At 40.5% G+C, this 23057-nt stretch overlaps 1 protein-coding gene across 3 annotated transcripts in view; it reads left to right on the top strand.

Annotated features, from left to right (window-relative positions):
* galnt17 (polypeptide N-acetylgalactosaminyltransferase 17) overlaps positions 1 to 23057 on the top strand; it is a 409761-nt gene that overhangs the window by 366382 nt on the left and 20322 nt on the right. For all 3 annotated transcript variants that reach the window (XM_043718609.1, XM_043718607.1, XM_043718608.1), the window contains one exon: positions 5374 to 5469. In XM_043718609.1, coding sequence (XP_043574544.1) covers positions 5374 to 5469 — 96 coding nt within the window. The remainder of the gene's footprint in view (positions 1 to 5373; positions 5470 to 23057) is intronic.

The following is a 23057-nucleotide window of genomic DNA, read 5'->3' on the forward strand; positions in this document are numbered from 1 at the left end:
TCCACCTATCCACTCCACCCTCTCCTCCCTGACCTATCACCTTCGTCTCCTTCCCCACTCACCCATTGTACTCTATGCTACTCTCTCCCCACCCCCATCCTCCCCTAGCTTATCTCTCCACGCTTCAGGCTCTCTGCCTTTATTCCTGATGAAGGGCTTTTGCCTGAAATGTCGATTTTGTTGAAGCTCCTCGATGCTGCCTGAATTGCTGTGCTCTTCCAGCACCATTGATCGAGAATCTGGTTTCCAGCATCTGCAGTCATTGTTTTTACCTTGAATAATCACTTACCAATTTCTTCCAGACTGAGGATTCTTTGCACAGAACATGCAGCAACAATTCTTTAATTGGAACGAGGTTCAGAGAGAGAATAAAAACAGCAGCCAGCCCCAGACCATCACAGAAACTAACCTCCCATCCAGAGGTCAGGCAGCGTCCGAGGAGCAGGAGAGTCGACATTTCGGGCATTCCTGAAGGGCTTAGGCCTGAAACACCAAGTCTTCTGCTCCTCAGATGCTGCCTGACCTGCTGAGCCTTTCCAGGGCCACCTTTTTTTTTTGATTCTGACTCTCCAGCATCTGCAGTCCTCGCTTTCTCCCATCCATGGACTCAGCTTATACTTCTGGTTGGAGCAGAAGGACTACCAACATCATCAAAGACCCTTCCCACCCCATAATGCTCTCTTCCAACCTCTTCCATCAGGCACAAGATACACATGGATGAACAGGTTCAAGAACAGCTTCTTCCCTGCCGTATTAGATTGCTGAACAGACTTCTCTAACTTCAAATTATGTTAATCTTGGTTATGGTGATCGTGCTTTGTGTACCTCCTGTACAACAGTAACCTTTAATTCCCCTCTCTGTCTAAGCACACTATAATCTGTATGTCCTTGTTTGCTATGACCTGCCTGTACTGCTCACAAAACAAAGCTTTTCACTGTACTTAGGTACATGTGACTACAATAAATCAAATTAAATCAGTGCCAAATCATCCTCAGTGTTCCTTGTAATCAGTAATTCAGTTATTTTATCTTCCAGATCAAATATTTGCATTTGTTAACATTCCTTTTTCAAAACACAGCTGTCCAAAGATTAACTCACCCTCACCTAAACTCTCAGTTTCATCAAAAAAATGAGAAACGTGAAAGAAAAATAGTGAGGGTCTCAGTAATAGTTTGAAAAATAAGTGGGGCAAGTATGATTATTTTCACATTTTTGAACAGTTAAGGTTTAACAGTCTGCAGTCCCATCTTGTTTTAGGTAATCTTATACGTTCCTAAATACACTGACAGCTGGGTAGACTCACTGGGATCCATTTGCACCCAATTGAATGTTAACAGGTTGCTAATGGCTTCACTCCCTTTAATATCAATGACTCAACTGCCACCATATTTAAAGTATCCTTTCCTTGAGTAGCTGGAGTATCAAATGGTCAGCTGAAAAAGAATCTACAATATCTAAATAGGACTGATATGATATAGTCAGCATCCTTACTGCAATTTGTAGGAAAACAACGGTGGAATTTAGACTACAATTACATTCCTGGCGCAGAGCCAACAACCTGTCTCTGAATGTGGACCAAATGAAAGAGATGGTTGTTGACTTCAGGAAGGCACGGAGTGACCACACTCAGCTGGACATCGATGGCTCCCCGGTGGAGATCGTAAAAAGCACCAAAATTTTTGGCATCCACCTGGTGGAAAATCTCAACTGGCCCCTCAGCACCAGCTGCATAGCTAAGAAAGCACAGCAGAAACCTTTGCTTTCTGCGCAGGTTGAGGAAAGCACCCCTCCCCCGCCCCAATCCTCACCACATTCTACAGGGGGTTCATTGACTAACCCTGAGCTGCTGCATCACTGCCTGGTTCAGGAATTGCATTGTCTCGGATCGTAACACCCTACAATGGATAGGGAGGACAGCTGAGGGAATCATCGGGGTCTCTCTTCCCTCCATTACAGACATTACGCTGCATCTAAAGGGCTAAGAGCATTGTGGAAGAACCCACATCCCTTTCACTCAAACTCTTCTCCCTCCTGCCATCTGGCAGAAGATACCGAGCATTCAGTCTCACATGGCCAGACAGTGCAACAGTTTCTTCCCCTGGGCCATCAGACTCCTTAACACTATGATCAGACTCTATTCCACTTGAAACTCTATGACTTCGAATGGCTGCTAGAACAATTTTTTTTATTAATTATCATTCTTTGATAACACTGTAATTTGCATATTACTGTGCCTATTGTCTTGATGTGTCAGGAGTTACTGCCTTGCGTGTTTTGCACTTTATGCCGCCCTGCGTATGATTGTGTAGTTTGTGCTGTCCATGTAACACTCAGTCCTAGAGGAACACTGTCTCATATACAACTGATACAGTTAAAATGACAAATAAAGCCACTTGGCAATTAACGACTTAACACTCTACAGTATTTTGAGTGTATCCATGTTTCTGGTGGTCATAACGTATCCTTATTTTGGAAGGTATATCTGGATGGCCAAGTGGTGCCTCCTATTCATGCTAACCTTGTGCAGCAACACAATAACTTTACTGAAACAAATAGAAAGCAAAGAACCGTAGAGGCTGGAAATCTAAAACAAACAGATTTTGCTGGAGAAACTCAGCAGGTCCAGCAGAGTCTGTGGAGAGGAAGCAGACCTAACACTGCATGTCCAGTGATTCTTCATCAGAATGGATTATAGATAGGAAAACGTGATATATATGCTGAAGGCGGGGCTGGGGTAGGATGGTTTGTGGTGTAAACAAGTTGGTGACAAGTGGAGATGGAGCCGAAAGAGAAAGAACATTTGAACAGACAAAGGGATGGATAATAAGGACTGTTAGTGGGTAAAAATGGGATGGATGCAAACAGCCCAAGTGATGACAGGACTAGTAATATGAGGGAGGGTAAAGAGCATAAATGGATACACTAAGGCCCAAAAATTATTGAATTTGATGTTGGGTCCTGAAGGCTTCAGGATTCCAAATGGAAAGTGATGTGCTGTCCTTCTAGCTTGTGCAGGGCTTCACAGGAACAGTGCAGAAAGCCCAAGACAGAGATGTTGATCATAGAGCATGGTGGTGTGTTGAAGTGGCAGACAACTGGAAGCTCAGGGTTAATTTTGCCGATAGAACATAGGTATTCCACAAAACAGTCACCCAGTCTGTGTTTCATCTCCCCAGTGCAGAGGAGACCACATTGTGAGCAATGAATATAATAGATGAGATTGAGTGAAATGTAGGTAAATCTGCTTCACCTGGAAGGGCCTTGGATATTGAGGAGGGAGGAAGCAAGCAGGCAGGTGTCATACCTTCAGCAATTGTAGGAGGTGGTGTCTTGGGGATGTTGGGAATGAGGAGGAGTGGACCAAGGTGCCCAGAAGATATGGTTCCTGCAGAATGCGAACAAGGGAGGGGAGGAGAAATGTGTCACACGGTGGCATGCTACGAGAGGTGGTGGAAATGGCAGCTGATGATCCTGTGGATATGGAGGCTGGTGGAGTGGGAAATGAGCTACTATCTCTATTGTGGGAGAGAAGAGGAGTGAGGTCTGAGGTGCGGGACATGGCCAGACACAGCTGAGGACCCTGTTAACTATGGGTGGTGGGGAATTCTTTGACAATGAAGAAAGGTGACCATTTTGGAGGCCCTCTTGTCCAAGCTGTCATCATTAGAATATATGCAATGGATATGAAGAAACTGGAAGAATTAAATGGATCCTTTACAGGAAACAGGATGTGAGGATATATACGTCCAGGTAACTATGGGAGTTGGTGGATATTGATGGCCAGCCTATCCTCAGAAATGGAAACAGAGATGTTAAGGAAGGAAAGGGAGGAGTCAGCGATGGACCAGGTATTGATGAGAGCAGGGTGGAAATTGGAATTGAAACTGATAAATTTTTCCAATTCTAGATGAGAGGGGAAGCAGCAAGGGATGTCATCAACATACCAGAAAAAGAGTTGTGGAGAGGGACCAGAGTAGGACTGGAACAGGAATGGACCACACAGCGGCACAGAGATAAAGAGACCAACATGGGTAACCATGGCCACACGTTTGACCTGAAGAAAGTGAGAGGGATTAAAAGGAGAAGTTGTTCAAAGTGAGGATGAGCTCAGCCAGGTGGAGGAGAGTGATAGTGGATAGGGACATCTGTCTCAGGTTTGCTGCAGTGCTCCAGCAAAGCTCAGCGCAAGCCAGAAGGACAGCATCTCATTTTCCATTTGGGGACCCTGCAGCTTTCAGAACTCAATATTGAGTTCAATAATTTTGAGGCCTGAACAATAATTTCATTCTCCATCAACTCAAGGCTGAAACACTTCTGCACTTTTGTGCAACACTGAGCTTCATTTTCATTTCAGTTTTGCTCTTCTATTATTTCCTTTCCTTACTTGACTCCTGTTCCCAACATCAAGGTGAATATTTAAATTACAATTTGATTTTTAATAACAGAGATCTTACAGAAGAATAAAGAGCAGTACAGCGCAGGAACAGGCCCTTCAGCCAGTCAAGCCTAAGCCAACACAGGATGCTTTTCTAAACTAAAATCCTTTTGTCTGTGTGGTCCATATCCCTCTATTCCCTACCTATTCATGTCAAGATGCCCCTTAAGCTTTGCTGTTGTATCCGCCTTCCCATCTCCACTGACAGCACCTTCCAGGCGCTTACCAGCAGGTGTAAGAAAAAAAAATTGCTTCTCACATCTTCTTTAATCTTACCTCCTTTTATCTTAAAAATCTATGTTCCCCAGTAATTGTCATTTCTACACAGGGAAAAAGATTCCAACTATCCATTTAATTCACGTCTCATAGAGGTTAACAAAATTATCAGGTCACCCCTCAGTCTCCAATGTTCAAGTGAAAACAAACAGTCTGACCAATTTTTCCTCAGTCAATATCCTTCAAATCAGGCAACATCCTGGTCAACTTTTCTGTACACTCTCCAAAGCCTCCACATCCTTCCAGTAGTGTGGTACCAAAACTGTACGCAGTATTCCAAATGTGGCCTTACTGAGGTTGTGTACAGCTACAACATGACTTGCCAATTTTTATGCTCTGTGCCCCACCCAATGAAGGCAAGCATGCCCTATGACTTCCTGGCCACCTTATCTACTTGCATTATCACTTTCAGGGAACTGTGATCTGTACACATATATCCTGAGGCAATGCTAATCAGGTACTCAGAGGTTAGTGTTATTTCATGTGGTCACCTTAACATTGACAGGACCTTGCACATTTTTAGAAACCTTGAACTCTGAAATGCCTGAGCTTTAAACATCTAGCCTCTGCTTCTGACAAAGTCTTGTTGATTATGCTGCATTAAGTTATTCATTCTAACAGTGCTACATATCTTTCCTTAATTTGTGTGTTCCTCACATAGGTGCATAACAATAAGGCAAAAGACTTTTGCCTAGATCAAGGTCCACCAGAAAACCACACAGCCATTATTTATCCATGTCATGGGATGTCCCCTCAGGTAAGCAGATTCATTATACTGATTCCATGTTAATAAAGCCAATGGATTGCTGCACTCGATATACCTTTACAGCATTGAATTGTAAAGTTTTTTTTATTATTCTGTACTTTGAGTTGGGGACCAAGATGGTAAAGGGCTGTTTTAAACTAAAATCCGGTGATAAGTGATGCTGCTAAAAATAAGTCACTGAAACTTACTGTGAGCGGTGTTTGCACTGTTGCTGTGTTCAAGCAGTGAAGGGATAACATCTAAGGTGCCATGACATCATGGGTGTCTGAAGAATAAGCTTTGCCGAGAGACAGCTTGCTGATTGGATTATACAAATAGGATCACTTGTGGAGACCAGGAGTCATCAGCATGATGACAACTCTGTGGTTTGAGGGCATGTGAACAATATAGCAGCAGAAACTTCTAGACTCTAGCAGAGAAAAGATTGTCTCTCTCTCCCTCTCTCTCTCATTCTCTGCAGTAAAGTCATCATAACCTGGAGCATATCTAGCTATTATCTCCCACCATTTGCTATAAACTGTTCCTTCTAAGCAGTGACCGAAAGATTGAATAATTAATGTGCCAATTTCCTTGCATCTGCGTTAATATCTTGGAAGGAATAAGAAGGTCAAAACCATATTTAAAACTCTAGCTGATGTTTAACAAATGTCTTCTATAACTTCAACATAACCTCCTTTTTCTAGTTCTCTGTGCACCTATTGATATAGCCAAAGATACAGTATGCTTTATTTACTTCTCTCTCCATCTGTCCTGCTACCTTCAATGATCTATATATAGATACACCCAGGTCCCTTCTACTCCTGCATCCCCTTAAGTATTGTACTCCTTAGCTTATATTGTCTATCCATGTTCTTCCTATCAAAATGTCTCACCTCAGACTTCTACATTGACCGTCAACTGACATCTATATGCCCAATCCATGAACTTGTTTACATCCTTATGGAGTCCTACACTATCTTCCTTACAATTTACAATGCTTCATAGCTTTATATCATCCATAAACTTTGTAACTGGAATCAGGAGACAGAATCATATTGGGAAATTTCCCAACTCCTGACTCAAGTTTCTAAGATAAAAATCCAGCCTTTGTTCTTTTAATTGCCGAGCTCTTTAAGATCCAGGTGTGAGGTCCAGACCTGAGGACAAACATTTCATGTCCCTTCTGCCAACAATGATTATCCTCTAATTTTCTTGCTAACTTCAGGTTTGTGTGGCAGCATCTTTTCTGTGTTACTGAACAATTGACCAGTTAATTGCCTCTAGGATAGATGTAAGGTAGACATTTCAGTATGGGGTTGATAGTCTGGTGGTTGTATGTTCTTGAACTGAGGCAGGGATATTCTTGCTGTATTCATGCCTTTATTTTCAGAACACAGGACCTTAAGACTTAGCACTTTATTGATTACAACTGAACACCTAAAACTGAATATCATTATACAAGATATTTTCTGATCCATTAACAGCAAGCATCCCCTTTTCTGAACTTCCAATTCTCTTTAATTTCCTAATGTGGTCAGCCAAGAATTCACAGATATAGCCTCATAAGGAATCCAAGACCAGTACCTAAGAATTCAACAAACTGTGATGGTTTTGTTTTTGTCTTAACTTGTGGACTGTGTTATGTGTCATGAAAAGACAGTGCCTGAAACACTATTACGTGTAACTTTTCTGATTGGGAGGATCAGCAGTTCTTCCATTTTTAATATTATGCAATGCTGAAGACAGATGGGTTTTGTGCAGCTTCATGCATATTTCAGGGAGTGGTTATATAACAAGGTGAGCAAGGAGGCTGGTAATGTGACAAGTATTTCCAATGTTGCATTTGCTCAAATTGTGATTACCTCCTCATAACTTGGTTGACCTTGTGAGATTACTAAAATTTATGCAACATTGAGGTCACTGCTTTTTCTGGAGCTTGAGTCATTTCTTTGTGCTTACCTAGTTTTAAATAGATAGTCCTACCTTTATTCTGCTTGGGGCTATAAAATTACTATTGAGGAGACTTTAAACATTTGGCGTTATGGAAACCTCATGTTTTCTGTGGTCTTGGTTTATGCTATTATTGCTCTAAAATGGTTTTCGTACCTTCTTAAATTACCTGAGCAAATAATGGAACCCTGCAGCAGTCCTGTTCTTTCTTGTTTGGCCAGAGGCAAGTTCCCTTATTGGTGCAAATATACTTTTGACAACATTAATATGAAGTTAGCCCAGAAAAAAAACAACAGGTTAAATCAAAATTGAAGTAATTGGTCAGAAGTCCAGACCAAATATATAAGTAATTTGTAACCTAAAGATTGCTTTTATAGCATGAATCAATATCCTCATAATTTATCACAACAAAAAGCAAAATCAGCACTGGTATTATTCTAAGTGTTTAGAATGCATTGTTGAGTTCACAACTTCCTACATTATACCTCCAGGCAATTCTGTTGAGATGAGCAACCAAGAATAACCTGAAATTCCACAATTAGAATGGCATTAAAAATGGTTCTAAAATCAATTAAACTGCTAAATAAATATGCTATGGGTTAATTTGAAATCAAATGGAGATAAAGTAACATTCAGGGTAATTGGTTCATCAGAGATGTTCACAATTGTAATCCATTATGTGGTTCTCTAATTATTTCCTCTTCTGCGTGAAACAAGTTAATACACCAACTTTTAATTATAAAGTTTAAAACAAAAGGACATTCAACTATCACCCACACTGCATTTAGGCTCCTCTTTGGAGAGTGATTTAACAGCAATGGCAGAGGAAGGTTCAACTGAAGCATTCAAGTGGAAATCGGGTGATTATTTTGGATATAAATAATGTGCAGGTGTATGGAGAATGGCAGGAGATTGCCATTACATAATGATGCTCACCTGAAGAACTGGTGCAGACAATAGGTGAAACACTGTAACACCTCTGTTTCACATGGGTGAGATTAAATGCAGAATGGTGCCTTATTAAGTTTGTAAACATGATTCTGAGGCTTCCATTTGCACGTCAGTTTAGTTTGCCACATTAGCATGGGACCAATCTTTCTGTCCATGGCCTGCTAAGATATTCCAATGAAGCTTGATACAAGCTCTAGGAACAACACCTTGTCTTTCCATTCAGCACTCCACAGCTTTCTGGACCTAGCACGGAGTTCAACAAATTTACATTGTAATCTCTGTCGCCATCTTACCTAATGAGCTTTGTTATTATTTTTGTGGTTTGCGTTTATGAATTGATTTCATTTGGTTTCTTTCTTTATCCTTGCATGTTGCTTTAAGATTGTTTTAACATAGCTATTCATGTCCTCATTTGGCTACAATCTTTGTTTCTTTACTCTATTCTTAACTATTCTGTTTTGTTGTTGCATTAAAGCCTTTAATCTCGCTTGGCCTCAATTCTCTCACAAACCTTCTTTATTCTTCTTACCTCGCCTAAAAATTGTTAGATTTCCATCTTTCTTCAGTTTTGATGTTATTTCTCATGGCCCGTACTTCAGTACAACCTTTAGAGACACGCTTATGATATCATCACTGTATTATAACATGTCATCTGAAGGTACCAAGATCATTTGTACCATTTAGTCTGAGGTCACTTGAAAAATGACATATTTCTGGAAACATGCTGCTTTCTGTATAATGTAACAATCTAATGTTAGCCCAAACAATGACGTGCCTTTGAAATTAACGTGTGTATCTAATGACTGGCTGTAATAAGTATCCATTGGATCCTTCAATGCCACAATATCCACACCCAGGTTCTTATAGTAAGAGAGATAACAAATATTGCTGCATTCTTGTTGGAGCAAACTCACATCATGTTTAGCTGTGGTAACCATATACAAAAGTCCAACATCTTGGCATTAGATACTGGGAAACTAATTGAAGACCAATCAACAACAGAGAATTCAGACAATGAGCAGCATCATTTTCTGTGAGTACAGACAGCTGCACACATCTGTAGAAAGGGCATTGACCGACAAGACCAACAGCACTTTTTTTTTTAAGGTTAAGATGCAAGTTCTTTCAAGATACCATAAATTTCCAATATTGCTTTAGTTAAAAATAAAAAAACATTGAAGTTAAATTGCTACCATCACCGAAGGCTACAGACCTATATTGAAGGATAATGAGCAATCTATCTCTTTCTCCTTTTTAATAGGGAACAAATGTATACAAGGTGCTGATAGGACATTTTCTTGTTAAATATTCCTGGAAGCATAGCTGAAAAGCACTAAAGAACTAGGACACTAAAAAAAAATTAGTTTTCTACACCAAGGCGGCTTATTTCTATGTCCAGACATCAGATTGGTTATTGGTTTACATCCTTCAAATCAAACTTGACACAATGAAACATTTTGATGTTGATGTAGTATTGCATTATGGAGAATGATGCAGCTCTGTTTATTGATCCTCCAAAGTAATGCAGTGTTCTGAACATAAGTTTGCTCGCTGAGCTCATAGGTTTGTTTTCAGACATTTTGTCACCATACTAGCCAATATCATCAGTGAGCCTTTGGTGAAGCAATCCGCTTTCTATTTATGTCTTTAGGTTTCCTGGGGTTGGTGACATCATTCCCTGTGATGACATTTCCTGTTCATTTTTCTCAGAGGTGATAAATGGGGTCCATGTCGATGTGTTTGTTGATAGAGTTCCAGTTGGAATGCCATGTTTCTATGAATTATCGTGCATGTCTCTGTTTGGCTTGTCCTAGGATGAATGTGTTGTCCCAGTCGAAGTGGTATCCATCCTTGTCTGTATGTAAGGATACTAGTGATAGTGGGTCAGCTTAGAGATGCTACGGTAGAAATAGGGTCCTTTCTATTTTAATTCCTTGGCTCCCTTCAGCCCTACAAGTCCACACCAACCCGCCGAAGCGCACCCACCCAGACCCATTCCCCTACATTTACCCCTGCACCTAACACTATGGGCAATTTAGCGTGGCCAATTCACCTGACCTGCACATTTTTGGACTGTGGGAGGAAACCGGAGCACCCGGAGGAAACCCATGCAGACACTGGGAGAATATGCAAACTCCACACAGACAGTCGCCTGAGGAGGGAATTGAAGCCAGGTCTCTGGCGCTGTGAGGCAGCAGTGCTAACCACTGTGCCACCGTGCCGCCCACAAATGTCTTCTAAATGTCCAACTTCGTTCCACCTGGCGGAAACGCTTCCTGCCTCAGGCCTAAGTTAAAATTGCAATTGGGGTGCTAATGACATAATTGAGACTTGACTTAGGGGTCTAAAGAAGGCTGCCACTCACATTAGGTGACCTGCTAGAAGAAGCAGGTCAAAATGATTTCAGAGGGGTCCTAACCATAGATAAATAAACTGATCATTTGTAGTACCCTGCTTTTGCTGGGGAGATGGGGTTAAAGTCATTCCTCTAGTACTCAAAACAGTTATCTCAAGACATTCTATCATCCTTTGCCTGGCTGTTTGAGGAACATCTCTTGATGGAATCATTTCAACCACACCTACAGTTTCATTTTTCTGCTATATTGAGGATTTAATCTTTCACAGTTTTTTAACAATGCTTCTGTGTCATCATATATGTGACATCTATCACGTTCCTCAGGTATACTCCACATGAATGCACAGAAACCAGCTGAAGAGCACACATCACACTATGCACAAACAAGAAACGTTTTTTACATATCATACAATCATTATAGAAAGGCGTTGATTAGAAGGGAAGCATTCATACATATATTCTGGTAACACACATAAATTCAATCATTTTGAATAGCAGTCTCGTAGATCAGAGTAATGGATTAGTGGTGCTAGAAGAGCACAGCAGTTCAGGCAGCATCCGAGGAGCAGTAAAATCGACGTTTTGGGCAAAAGCCCTTTATCAGGAATTTTACCGAGATCAGAGTAATGACTAGTCTTAACCTACAATGAGAAAGTTGACTACAAAACAGGGCGTTACTGACCCTGTATGATAAAGGGGACATGCTCTCCATCAAAAAGATGTTACTGAAGTATATTTGAAGTATATGCCATTTAGGGAATAGATCAAATTATGTATAGTCTTATTAGAACTCTCTAGGTCATATTTAGAACAGCTGACTGAATGGATGATAGTTGGTTATTATTCTGAAACATTAACTTTGTCTTTCCCACCAGAGATTCCTCCGACCTGCTCAATATTTCCAGCACTTTCTGCCCTAATACAGAACTTGCCTTTTGTTCTCCTTTTCATCCAATCTCTTTCATTTTCTTAAAACCTATTGTATTTGTATCTAGCCGCGTTCTGCTGAAAAGTCAAAGCTGACATTTTAACCCTGTTTCTCACATACCTCCATCCTTAAGTGCAGTTCTGAGTCTATAGAGGAAAACAAGCACATTAGGACTTTCAATCAGCTACATTAGATTAGAAATGTCCACAATTGTAAGTGCAACTTGATGAAAAAAGAATCAAACCATGAAAGAATTTTTGTCACCCATCAATGCAGTTTCATTGTGTGCTTTATTAAATATTTCACTGTTGCTATTTCCTTGATTAGGAAAGGGAATTCTTTTTTTTCTTGATACAAGACAAGACCGAAAAGAAAAAAGTTATTTTTAGTATCTAACGGACTCATTTGCCTTGCATCCTTGATACTGTTGCAGATCAGTGGAGGACAGCATGGGAAATGGCAAAGTCTTCTCACTGTGGCATCTACACTTCATACAATCTTATTCGCTTGCAATTATGTTCAATCCAAAGTCTTGACTGCATTGATTTAAAACAGTACACAGTGTTCTTTTTATTATCTTAAATACACACACTTTGAATCGAGAGGGTACAATTATTAGGAAAGACTGAACAAGGCTTCAGCTATTGTTTTTAGACAAAAGATTGAGAAATGACCCAAAAGAGATCTATTTAATTTTGACAGGCAGGGTTAAATATTGAGAAAATGCTTCCATTTGTAGAGTCAAGTTGGAGGGTTGTGGAGGAAGAAATTTGCAAGGAAATTGCATAGAAGTACAAGAATTATAGATCGTTTATAATTAGGAGAATTCAATCATCCGATTATAGATTGAGGTTCATTGGAGGACAAGTCTCCACAAATATCCTTATTCTCAATTATGGAGTTGCCAGCACGTCAGTGTAAAAGTTAAGGCTGAAACATTCGCAACATTCTTCAACCAGATGTGCCAAGTGGATGATCTAACTTGACTTCCTCCAGAGGTCTCCAGCATCACTAATGCCAGTCTTCAAACAAACAATTTGATTCATTCCATGTAATATCAAGAAATGAGAGAAGATACTGGATGCTGCAAAGGTCATGGCCCCCGACAACATTTTAGTAATAATTTTGTGCTTCAGGTTCAGTCATACCCTAGGCTGTTTCAGTACAGCCACATCTCTGGCAACTACTCAATGATATGGAAATTTGCCCCAGTATGTCCTGTACAAGAGCAGCAAGGCATTTCCAACCGGGCTAGTTAATGCCCCATCAGGGTACTCTTGATGATCAACAAAGTGATGGAATGCATCATCAAGCAGCACTTGCTCACTGACATTCACTTTGGGTTTTGCCAGGGCCATTCAGCTCCTGACTTTATCACAGCCTTGGTTTAAACATATCCAAAACAACTGAATTCTAGAGGTGAGCTAAGAGTGATAGCCCTTGACATTCCTGCCACATGTGACTGAGTGTGGCATTAAGGAGTCTTAGTAAAACTAAAGTTCAGAGAGTGTGGTGCTGGAAAAGCACATCAGATAAGGCAGCATCCGAGGAGTAGGAGAATTGAGGTTTCGGGCAAATTTGCCTGTGTGGGTTCAATTCCTGCACTATGCTGAGGTTACTATGAAGGACTCTCTTTTTCAACCTCTCTCCTCACCTGAAGAGGAGTGACCCTCAGGTTAAACCATCACCAGTTGTGTCTCTCTAACTGTCTGGAAAGATTATGGCACCCTTACCTTACCATCACATCTTGGCAGGAGATCCTAATTGTAGTGTCAAGAACCTTACCATCTTCAGATGATTAGTGAATAACCTTCCCTCCATCATAAGGTCAGAAGTGAGGATGTTTGCCAATGATTGCACAATGTTCAGCACCGTTCACAGTCTGTGCCCAAATGCAACAAGGTCTGTACAATATCCAGGCTTAGGCAGACAAGTGGAAAGTAACATTTATGCCATGCAAATGCTGAACAGTGATGATGTCCAATAAGAGAGAATCTAACAATTGCCCCTTGACATTCAATCCTATACCACGGCTTACTCCCACATTATCAACATCATGGAGTAACCATTGTCCAGAAGCTGAACTGGACAAACATCTAATTACAGTGTCTATACAGCCTCCCTCCCAAACAGCATTGTCGGTGTACTTACATCAAATGGATAGCAGCAGTTCAAGAAGATAGTCCACCACCATCACCTCCTCAAGGGCAACTCAGGATGGGTAATAAATACTGGCCAAGTCAGTGAAGCTCACACACCATGAATGAATGAAACGAACGGCAGGGAACGGGGCGGTGGTAGAAAACGAATGCCTCGTCTCCCACAGATGAAGACGCTGCATGCTTTAGGAGGGTAAAAGGAGGAAGCTCAGGTACTTGAAGGGTTTAAAATTGGTAAGGAGGTGGTATTGGATTGGCTATCTGCACTAAGGCATTGAGACAAGATGGAACAGATTGAAGGAGTGGGCATTGTAAACACATTGGCCATAGTTTTCAAATCTTCCTTAGATTCAGGACTGATGCAGGAGGACTGGATAATGGCAAATGTTACAACCATGTTCAAAAAGAGGAGTTTTATAATGAACCCAGCAACTATAGGCAAGTCAACTCTTGTGGGGACAGTTTCAGAAACAATAATTTAGGAGAAAATAAGGTGTCACTCGGGCAAAAGACAAGCTGGTATGAATTTAAGGTCAAATTGTGTTCAACTTGTGAGAGTATCTTTAATGGGGTGAGAGAGGTGTGAAGATGACAAAACTGTTGATGTGGTATGAGATTGATTTTCAGAAGGCCTTTGGTGAAGTAGTGCAGAACAGGCTTATGAGCAAAGTTTGAGCTTGTGAAATAAAAGAGATAGTAAAAACATGGGTGCAAAGTTAGATGAATAACAGGAAGCAAACTATAATAGTCAACGGTTGTTTTGCAGACTGGTTGAAGAGGTACAGTTCATCAAAAGTTCAGTGTTAGGACCTCTGCTGTTCCAGATATTTCTTAATGGCTTTGATCTTAGTAAAGGGACCTGGGTTTGTACAACAGAAATCATTGAAAGTGGTAGTACAAGTTAACAGGATCTTTAATAAGGCATGTAGAATCCAGGGCTTTATCAATAACCATATAGAATGCAAAAACAAAAGTTATATTACACATGCATAAGCACTGGCTTAGCTTCAACTAATCTGTTGCATCCAGTTCTAGCACCACTGTTTAGGGAAGATACAAAAACATTAGAGAAGGCTAAAAAATGATTAATGAGTATGGTTCCATGAATGTGGAACTTCAGTTACGTGGAAAGATTGTTCACCTGCAACAGAGAAGGTTGAGGGGAGACTTGATCGTGGTATTTAAAATCATGAGGAGCCTGAACAGAGTAGACAGATAGGGAGAAACAATTCCCTTTGGTGGAAGAATCAAAAGCAGAAGTGCACAATTCTAAGACAATTGAAAAATAAAGCAATAAGAAAGCTTTTCCATGAGTTGAAGTTTTAGAATCTGGAATGCACTCTCTGACAGTGTAGTGAAGGCATGCTCCATTGAGGATTACAAAAACAAATTGGATCATTATCTGAAAGGAAGAGATTTCAGGCCCATGGGGAAAAAAGTAAGCATGTAGCAGTGACTGAATTACTCCTTCAGAGACCTAGTACAAATACACTGGATTGAATGGCCTCCTTCTGTGTTGAGATGTTTCTATGATTCTATATTTCTGTAATTTTGACTGAGCTGAGAGAACTAAATAGAAAAAAAGTTAACAATTATTTGATTGAATTCGAAGAAAATATATTACTTTTGAGTAGCGTTGTTGTTGAAATTTAATATTCTCTGCTTGGAGTACAGTCACCTGAGGGACTGTTGGAATTGGCTAGGAATGCAATAGAGCAATCATAGTATTTTGTAATCCTGTTCCTGTTTCCCAGGAGGGACATCAAGGTTTAATCAGATCCAGGAACAAGGTAAGAAATTTGCTATTTTGCAAAAAGCATTATAAAACAAACATAAAATAATTAGAAATTGATGTAAGAATGTTCTTGACAAGATAATTAGATTTTACAGAGTTGAGGCTCCTGTTGCTACCCTTATATTTTCTGAGTTTTTGTTGCTGCTCTTCATATTGACAGATTGATGGAATTATCACAGCATATAGTGTAGAAGGGAATGCTTAATTTTTCTTTATCTCATCCTTCTCTACTTCAGACCTGTTGGATTTAATGAGAGAGAAAGGGAAGAAAGTAGTTAATTCAGCCTAAATGGTGTGCTGAATTTCTGAACCCACAAATTCATAAGACAGAGGCAAGTGTTCTATCGTCTACACTGAGGAGATGAAGTGCAGGCTGGATGACCACTTTACGGAACACATACCGCGTCTGCAAAAATAACCCCGAGCTTCCAGTATCTGCCACTTTAATACATCACCCTGTTCCCTGGCCAACATCTCTGTCTCAGGCTTGCTGCAGTGCTCCAGCAAAGCTTAGTGCAAGCTGGAAGAACTGCACCTCAGTCGGGAGACCCTGCAGCCTTCAGGACTCAGCATGGAGTTAAATAATTTTAATGATGTGAGCATCTTCATCCATGTCTTTTACTCACCCCCACATTCCAGGCCCTGTCATTACATGGGCTGCTTTCAGCACAGGCAATCCGATTTCACCTACTTATAGACCCCATTAGGAGATGGTCTTTCTCCCTGGCTTGCCATTATCCATCCCATTATATGCCCAACTGTTTTCCTCCTCCTCTGGACTGCATCCCCATCTATTGCTTACTCCTTTACTCCACCTTTCCCCACCCCATCCACCGTCTTCAGCATACATACCAGCTTTTCCTAGCTATCCTCAGCTCTGGAGAGGGGTCACTGGACCCTAAACGTGAACTCTGCTTTCTCTCCATTGATACTGCCAGATCTGTTGAGTTTCTGCAGCAATTTCTGTTTTTGTTCTACATTGAGCATTGGCTTCACCACAGCAAAGACAAGAGAACTTGGCATTGTGATTAGTTTTTGCTTGTCCTGGTGAAGATCAAAAACAGAGCACCTGAGCTAAATCCTTTATAAAGGATGAAATTACGACACATCTGGATAGTAGTAACAGGATAGGTCAGAATCAGCATGGATTTATGAAGGGGAAATCATGCTTGACTAATCTTCTGGAATTTTTTGAGGATGTAACTCTGAAGATGGACGAGAGAGATCCAGTAGATGTGGTGTACCTGGACTTTCAGAAAGCTTTTGATAAGGTCCCACATAGGAGGTTAGTGACCAAAGTTAGGGCGCATGGTATTGGGGGCAAAGTACTAACTTGGATTGAAAGTTGGTTGGTTGACAGGAAATAAAGTAGTGATAAATGGCTCCATTTTGAAATGGCAGGCAGTGACCAGTGGGGTACTGCAGGAATCAGTGCTGGGACCGCAGCTTTTTACTATATATTAAATGATATAGAAGATGGTATTAGTAATAACATTAGCAAATTTGCTGATGATACTAAGCTGGGTGGCAGGGTGAAATGTGAGGAGGATGTTAGGAGATTACAGGGTGACCTGGACAGGTTATGTGCGTGGTCAGATGCATGGCAGATGCAGTTTAATGTGGATAAATGTATGGTTATCCACTTTGGTGGCAAGAACAGGAAGGCAGATTACTACCTAAATGGAATCAATTTAGGTAAAGGGGCAGTACAACGAGATCACTGGAGCGACTGGGCTTGTGTACCCTTGAGTTTAGAAGACTGAGAGGGGATCTGGTTGAGACATATAAGATGATCAAAGGATTGGACACTCTGGCGGCAGGCAACATGTTTCCGCTGCGGGGTGAGTGCCGAAACAGAGGACACAGCTTAAAAATACGGGGTAGACCATTTAGGACAGAGATGAGGAGAAACTTCTTCACCCAGAGAGTAGTGGCTGTGTGGAATGCTCTGCCCCAGAGGGCAGTGGAGGTCCAGTCTCTAGATTCATTTCAGAAAGAGTTGGATAGAGCTCTCAAGGATAGTGGAATCAAGGGTTATGGAGATAAGGCAGGAACAGGATACTGATTAAGGATGATCAGCCATGATCATATTGAATGGTGGTGCAGGCTCGAAGGGCAGAATAGCCTACTCCTGCACCTTTTGTCTATTGTCTCTGAATGAGCTTTAGTGGTTGCTGCTTTCTCCAGGTTCCCTGGGTCATCACCAATGTAGGCACCCAGATGAATCAGACTAGAGAATTTAAATTGAATACAAATGATAAGAACAACATTGTAATGACTCCAACAAAATATTCCTGGCAATCATCTAGGCAGATTTTTGTTTTGAGGAACAAACAAAATGGATAACAAGTTAGAGGTTGAGCCATTTAGACCAAAGGCTCTATAATGACGCAACCAACCCTACTCTCCCGCAGTTTCTTTATCATGTCTGAAAATAACACAGCCAATTGGCAGCTGTTTCTGAAGCACCCATGAAGCATGGATTATGCTGTCAAGTTTGAATTGTTATAGACATGATGCGTGAGATTTCCAATAGCTGAATCTGAAAAATCAGATAGATGCAACTAATATCCAGGTTAGTATTTATGAAAAGACTTTGGTCCCTTGCCTTGTATGTGACCCCTCTTCCTATCCCTTGTTCCCCCTTCCACTCCCTCTGCATGTCTTTGCTCCACCAGCAGCAATTTCAGAATGAATGCCTTGTTACAATAATTGCCGCTCCCATTTACAAAAAGGTCATAATCTTCAAAACATCAATTAGATCTTCTACTCATTTTCTCTATCCCAATAGAAACATCTCATTCTGCATCCCTTCTGTGCAACTGTAATTCCTCACCAATGGTATTATTTTCATGAATATTCATTGTACATACTAAGGCCATAATATCCTTCTTTTAATGGGAAGCACCCAACTGTGGCTTACCTTTTGCCTTTTCCAAATCATACATCAGTTTCTCACTTATGTATTCATTGCCCATGTGTAAAGCCAGGAAAGTATTTACCTCTTTAAATTAACAATGCAACTAAAGTTCAATAGTTACTTTGAACATCAGCAGTTAGTTTTATGTTGATTGAGTTAATTAATTAATTAATTAATCAATCATCATGTGTACCGAGGCATAATGAAAAGCTTTGTCTTGCGAGCAATACAGGCAGATCACAGAGTTAAGTAGCATACACAGTAAATAATAGGTAAACAGCAGCAAAAACAAAAACACTGGTACAGGCAAATGTTAAGAGTTTGTGAGTCCATTCAGTATTCTAACAACAGTAGGGTAGAAACTGTTATGAAACCGGCTGTAAGCAGCTGTGGAATTTAATTAGGGCATTTTTGATTTGAAGAAGTGTTTTAGGACTTGAGCTATTCAACAGTTGTTCACATTCTTGTCTCTAATTGGCAGCTAATCACAGCATGTTTTGGTTGGGTAGGGTTCCTGTGAACTGATCCCTCCAAAAATGGAAGCTACCAAAACTATCCCAATATGAACTTCTCGACATCCTGAATTTTTATTTGTATTCTAAGAATGCATAAGCCAACTGACTTTGTTCTTGGATAATGTTTTTTATAAGTAGTTTCCACATGGTTATCCAGACGGAGACATGTGTATTTAATACTGATGCTTGTTTCTTCAAGTTCCAGCTTTCTAAGTACAAATCTTAAGATTTGGCTTATTCATAAATTTAGGCTTTGACACATATTATGAGTATTCATCAATGGTGTTGATGCTCTAGTCATTGAGTCATATAGCACGGAAACAGACCTTCAGTCCAATCAGTCTACACTGACCATGTTCCCAAACTAAACTAGTCCCACCTTCCTGCATTTGGCCCATATCCCTCAAAACCTTTCCTATTCATGAACTTATTCAAATGTCTTTTAAGCATTGTAACTGTACTTACATCCATCACTTTATCTGGCAGTTCATTCCATTAGACTCTCTGTCTAAAAAAAATGTCCTTTTAAAATCTTCCTTCTCTCACCTTAAAAATATGCCCTCTAGTTTTGACTCCCCACCCTAAGGAAAAGACCCTTGTTATTTACCTTATCTATGCCTCTCATGATACTATAACCCTCAGTAAGATCACCCCACAACTTTATACACTCCAATGAACAAAGTCCCAATCGTTCTGATCTATTCTATCTTAAACCCTCCATTCCCAGCAACATCCTGCTAAATCTTTTTTGAATCCCCTCTTGTTTAATAATGTCCTCCCTATAACAGGGTGACCATAACTACACGTAGTACTCCAGAAGAGGCCTCTCCAATGTCCTGGAAAAGTGCAGCAGGTCAGGCAGTATCCAAGGAACAGGAGAATCGACGTTATGCCCGAAACGTCGATTCTCCTGTTCCTTGGATGCTGCCTGACCTGCTGCGCTTTTCCAGCGACACATTTTCAGCTCTGATCTCCAGCATCTGCAGCCCTCACTTTCTCCTCTCCAATGTCCTGTACAACCTCAACATAACGTCCTAACCCTTCTACTCAAAAGTCTGAGCAATGAAAGCAAGCCTGCTAAGTGCCTTCTTAACCAACCTGTCTACATGTGACATGAATCCCAGTGTTGGCTCCTTGATGTTAATCCAGTTTCAGCTTATGCTCAGGGATGATACAAACCTTTCGATTTGCACTTTGGCAGCTGCTCCAGGACATTTCAGAAATTTCTTTCATGGGTGATGGAACACTTAATTAACTTCTTGTATCTCAATTACAGTTAAAGCAGCCAGGTGGAAATTGCAATCAGAATTACCTCATCATTAATGTCAGGCTCTGACAAATGGGATAGCAAGATGATTACAACTTAGCTAACACTGCCATGAGCATTTTAACAGCTTGATTAGCAAAGCAGGGCCTCCTTCTTCTGAGTGAGACTACAACATTGTACATAACCTCGGCACATTCAAAATATTCTATTTCCAATGACAAGTGTTGCTATTTTATGATTCCAGGGTATTTCATTTGCACATGCTAACTTAAAAGGTGCTATTCTTGGCTTAGTAGGTAGCACTTGTGTCTTGAAGTCAGAGGTTTGTGCATTGGAGTAACAATCTAGAGATTTGAGCGCATATTCCAAATTAAACACTTTAGCGCAGTACTGAGGGAGTGCTATACTGTTAGAAATGCCATCCATCAAATGAGACATTAAACAAAGACTCTCAGATTGATGTAAGAGAACCCAAGGCACTATTTGAGGAAAATTAGCAGAGTTTTATTTGTCCTTTTTTTAATCCATCAACCAATATCAGATTATTTGATTACTGCTTTGTGAGAGAGCTGCCTTTGGCAATTGGCTACTACAATTCAACAATTACTGCATTTCAGAAGTATTTTATTGGCTTTAAATCATTCGGAGGTCATGAAAGACATCAGAAAACAGCAAAACAGTCACATTGCTTTGTTTGCGTCTCCAGTTGTTCAGTTATATGCACTGGATTTTAAGGGCTGAATGGGGATGTCTTCTAGTCTTGCACCACAACTGGAATAAACCAGCCATCACAAAATCAGCCACTTTTACAGATTCTCTTTTTCTCATTTTCAACTCAATGGGTCTGAGAATGAGGAAAGACCTTAAAGAGGTTCATCACACAAAGAGGTGATGGGTTCTCTCATGGTCTACATAATTCAATGAGACAATTTGTAGCGTCAGTAGGCTGGTCCACAGTCACCACCTGCCACATTATACCTTAAAGATGTTCTAAGCATTGTATGTGTACCTTGCATTTAGGTAATTCATCTTTAAAGGCAGTTAGATTGCTGTGGGTTTGCTAGCCATGTGCTATATGGTTCTCCTATAGTATGTGTTTCTACAGCACAAATTGGCTATAACACGATTACTAAATTTAGACCAATTTTTGTAGAACTCGAACTTTCCTTACTTGTATTGGTGATAACACGATTCCAGCCCTATTTGTTGAAATGGTGCTGGTATTGCATGATTTTCTTATAAAGCGAGATTGCACGGGAACTAAACTACGGCATTATAAGAGACCTACCTGTATATCTACATAGATCAGCTTTTATTTGGAGTGTCTGCTTCATAACTTACAATATGTTTTACTGTATTAACTAAACTAACCCATGGGGCTAACTAATTATGGGCATGTGATTGATGATTAAACTAATGGGGTCAATGATCAGAATCTCCCCCCCCCCCGAGTTGAAATGTCTAACATTAGGGAACATGCATTTAAAGGTAAGAGGGAGAATGTTCAAAGGAGATGAGAGAGGCAGGTTTTGTTTTACACAGAGTAGTAGGAGTCTGGAACATGCTTGCAAGGGTGGTGGTAGAGGCAGATATAATAAGGACGTTGAAGGGACTTTTAGAAGAAGACATGAATATGCAAAGAATGGAGTGATATGGCCCAAGGGCAGGCAGAGAGATTAGTTTAATTTGGCATCATGTTCAGCACAACATCATGGGCCAAAGGGCTTGTTCCTGTGCTGTTCAGTTCTCGGTTCTATTATCATTAAAATGACATGATGGGGCTGTTGTAGCATAATGATAGTGTCCCTGATGTTGGACTAGGAGGCCCAAGTTCAAGTCCCATCTGTTACAGAGGTGTGTAATGATATCTCTGACAAGTTGATTAAAGAAATAAAAATGACGTGACGATTAGCAATGGAAAATATTGTGACTAGAATTTGTGTCATTTAAACAACTGTCTATAGAATTCATAGACAACCTTGTGTGCAAATTATAGAGAAAAGTGCTCATGATGTGATTGATCATGTGGAGCCAGCAAACAGAATTGTCAGTTCATGATCACATTAGCCCCATGGAATCTTTCCTGGCAGGTTGATGAAGTGAACAGGTTCCAAATACAAACATTTGGTTGACATAATCACTACAGCACCCAAACATAGCAAGGCACATGGAAGGTGTGGTCTTCTGTGTGCACCCAGGAAATGCCCAGCTTTCAATCAATTTTGCAATGCATATGGGTTCATTCCTGATGAAGGGCTTATGCCTGAAACATCGACTCTCCTGCTCCTCAGATGCTGCCTCACCTGTGTGCTTTTCCAGCACCACACTTTTCAACATTTGGCAGAAGAGGCCAGTGGCAGAGGTAGTGCCTTACAGCAAAGGCAAATGCAGCCACAAAATGTTGCCACCAAATCAAACAGCCCACAAACAAAGAGTATCTTCAAACTGCAATAAACACCATCTGGAATCCTGCCCATGTGAAGTGATCAACAAATCAGAATCTGGTAATGTGGTCAATTAACCACAAATGGTAAACATATGAAACAAAAGCAGAAATTGCTGAACAAACTCAACAGGTCTAGCAGTATCTGTACACACAAAGCAGAATTAACATTTCAAGTCCAGTGACCTTCTTCAGAAATGTGAATTGTGAGTAAAAATTGGACTAACAGAAGGTTACAATTAGAGTAGTCCAGGGTTCCAAAACCAGAGTTCCAAAATTCACTGGAAGGTCTTAAGGAATGAAAGAACAAGTGCCA

This window comes from Chiloscyllium plagiosum, chromosome 28 (genome assembly GCF_004010195.1).
Source record: "Chiloscyllium plagiosum isolate BGI_BamShark_2017 chromosome 28, ASM401019v2, whole genome shotgun sequence".
Taxonomy (NCBI): Eukaryota; Metazoa; Chordata; class Chondrichthyes; order Orectolobiformes; family Hemiscylliidae; genus Chiloscyllium; species Chiloscyllium plagiosum.